Here is a 2633-nt window from a genome sequence, read left to right as displayed (position 1 = left end):
AAAAAAAAAAAAAAAAAAAAAACACCGAAAGGGAAAAAAAGATGCACCATGTGAAGGAAGCATGAATTTTCATGATGTAGAACATTACATAACCTTCAATCTTAAAATAAAAGAATTGATGTCAAGATTCAAATCCTACTTTAACAAGAAAATAAAAATTGAATAAATAAATAATGACAGAAAATAATATCAAAAAATAAAGTTTAATACTATACCGAGAAATAAATTTTTGGGACCATCTCCCTTCCTTAAGTCCTTTGTCCAGCATTCTTTCAGGAGGAATAACAGGCAGAGGCCATTAGAAGATCCATATATCAATAGATTGAAATGCAGTATAAATCTACAAATCAAAAGCCATTGCATAGCCTCATTATCTAGAGGAAGAAAGGAAAGTACAAGAGACGAACTCATTCTTCTTTGTCTTGAACCGCATATCACCAAAAGCACGGGATACAGAAATATCACCACATATCCTTCCATTGACAATCTATACACACCCATTCAATATAAACATCAGCAGCAGCAAAGAATATAGAATAAATTGCTGAAAATCAAGGCCAAATTTGGAATTTCTGTGATGAGAATTCCACAATAGTTGCATTCTGAGTCAACTCAACTAAGCCTTTTCCCAACTAAATGGGGTATAAATGTCTAATAGCTGTATTCCGTGCCAATAGAAAGGTAAATAAATGAGTTTATGTAAATCAGCTGTGCATTTCAATTTGAACGGGAATCTGATCTTCCTCGCCAATTTTCTAGCTCATGCTACTTCAATTTGGTCTGATCATTATCACATATCCTTGAAAACTATGAAGACAATTAGGATATCTCCGACCTCAAAAGCTCAAGTAGAGAAATGCCAACCAAGCAAATGATTAAACTATACTCATGCATAACTATAATGAGGAATGAACCCCAAGGGGTAGCTCCATTGGCAAAGACCAACATCTCACAATTAAGAGGTCATGAGTTCAACTTTCCTTGGGGCCCTACCTAAAAAAAAGAAAAAAACAAACAAACACAAACAAACTATAATGAGGAATGGAAATAAGAACAGAAAGACACACCCATCCACCTGCTTCTTTGATCCGCTTAATTTCTTGACGAGAAACTTTGCTGCTCCCATAGGGTCGATGAGAATTGGTCAACAGCTCAGCTTTTCCAGAGCGAGAGAGAACCTCATCAACAGTAACAGCAAAATGGAATCCATTGAGCCCCAAAGTTCATTATTCAGTAATAGCAGAAGAAATGAAGATTTGGAAGACAAAATAGCCAGAAGCAAAAGTGGATCATTACAAACAATTCAAGGACTAAGAACGTATACCACAGATGAATCCCCAACGTGTGAAATGACCAACACATCATTCCCAACAAACATAACTGTAGCCGTTGAACCAGACTCAACTTCCTCTCCATTCACTTCAAGCCTGCAGAAGATAAGACACCAAATAAACCTTGAATGCTCCAAAAGAATGGTATAAGAAATGCCCAATAAAAATTCACACATACATGAAGTTACCGAATGGTTAGAATAAGTAGAATTTTGTCCAGACTTATGAGAAACAGATGCTTTAAAAGTTAAAAGGTTTACCAATTCAACAATTTCGTATCGGCATTTGTGAAAGCCTCCTGTAGTGCCTCGCTTACAGCATCGAAATCTTTGCTAGTTAGCAGCAATCCACCTTGTAAAGCCTCGACACACTCTTTGAACAACTCGTCCCTGAACTCCATATATCAAATGAGATTGATTGAACAACAAAAATTTGAACAGAAAGAAGTACTCAGCAACTGCTGACAGTTCGAGAATCCAAATCGCAAATTCGCCAGCGAACATTTTTTCAAAAACAATTCTCCAAATAAGACTAAGTAATGTTATGATCACCTGAGGAATTTCACAGATGAAAATCCAGCGTGACCATCAAAGACAGCAGCAAAAGAAAATCCGTCAAATTCATCCGTTCGGACGACGGCATCATCTTCCATCTCTTCACGAGCGCCCTGTAATCGGCTGCAACCCCATCTGATCCCCGCAACACCTGTCAACGAAGATGGGGAGTCAATAGCGATTGCAGAGCAGCATCGGCTTCTTTCTCTGATGTTGTTCTTCTTAGACGTCAAACCAAAGCTGCAATTGACTCCATTCAATAAAAATCTCTGCAATTGCTGGTTCAGTAAAGCCATGGAAAGAATCTTCTGGATTCAAACTAACTGCAACTGTAAACACTAGAGTTGAACTGTGTTGCTGGAACGGATAAGAGAGTGAATCAAGAGTCCTAGACCTCTAATCGCTTCAACGGATTAGATTTCAGATTACGCGCCATCAAACAACTCCGAATTCCGAAATCCCAATTTGCTTTGCGGGTGGTGATTGTGGAGCATGTGGATCTGAGTCGTCTAACCCGTAATGGCCAAATTGCCACGCGTCAAATCTCCAGAGAGTTAGGAACTTGGGATTGGTGGTTCCGTCCGGTTTCGGGCAGATAATGGTTAAATCAAAATCAAACCGTTAAGCTGAAGTTCGGTTTTCTTCCGGTTTAGTTAAAAAATTATCTGGTTGGTTTATATGCTCTTATCGGGTTGTTACCTGTTCGGTTTCTTATATTTTTTTTGGGCAGAATGTTCGGTTTCTTATT

General features: G+C 38.2%; 1 protein-coding gene across 2 annotated transcripts in view; it reads right to left on the bottom strand.

Annotated features, from left to right (window-relative positions):
* LOC122080869 (protein phosphatase 2C 57) overlaps nt 1-2360 on the bottom strand; it is a 5393-nt gene extending 3033 nt beyond the window's left edge. Inside the window, exons 1-6 of one of the 2 annotated variants that reach the window (XR_006140936.1) lie at nt 1883-2360; nt 1592-1720; nt 1325-1427; nt 1068-1178; nt 408-487; nt 216-269 (exon numbers count right to left, since the gene is read on the bottom strand). Coding sequence is in view for 1 of the 2 variants with exons in the window: in XM_042647739.1 (XP_042503673.1) it covers nt 216-269; nt 408-487; nt 1068-1178; nt 1325-1427; nt 1592-1720; nt 1883-2181 (776 nt within the window). In the remaining variant the exon portion in view is untranslated. The remainder of the gene's footprint in view (nt 1-215; nt 270-407; nt 488-1067; nt 1179-1324; nt 1428-1591; nt 1721-1882) is intronic. The other variant, XM_042647739.1, reaches the window with a different exon arrangement.
* Nucleotides 2361-2633: the final 273 nt, after the last annotated feature.

Source organism: Macadamia integrifolia, chromosome 6 (assembly GCF_013358625.1).
Source record: "Macadamia integrifolia cultivar HAES 741 chromosome 6, SCU_Mint_v3, whole genome shotgun sequence".
In the NCBI taxonomy this organism is placed as follows: Eukaryota; Viridiplantae; Streptophyta; class Magnoliopsida; order Proteales; family Proteaceae; genus Macadamia; species Macadamia integrifolia.
Note: the sequence above shows the minus strand (reverse complement) of the source record. Positions and strands in the feature narration are given on the sequence as shown.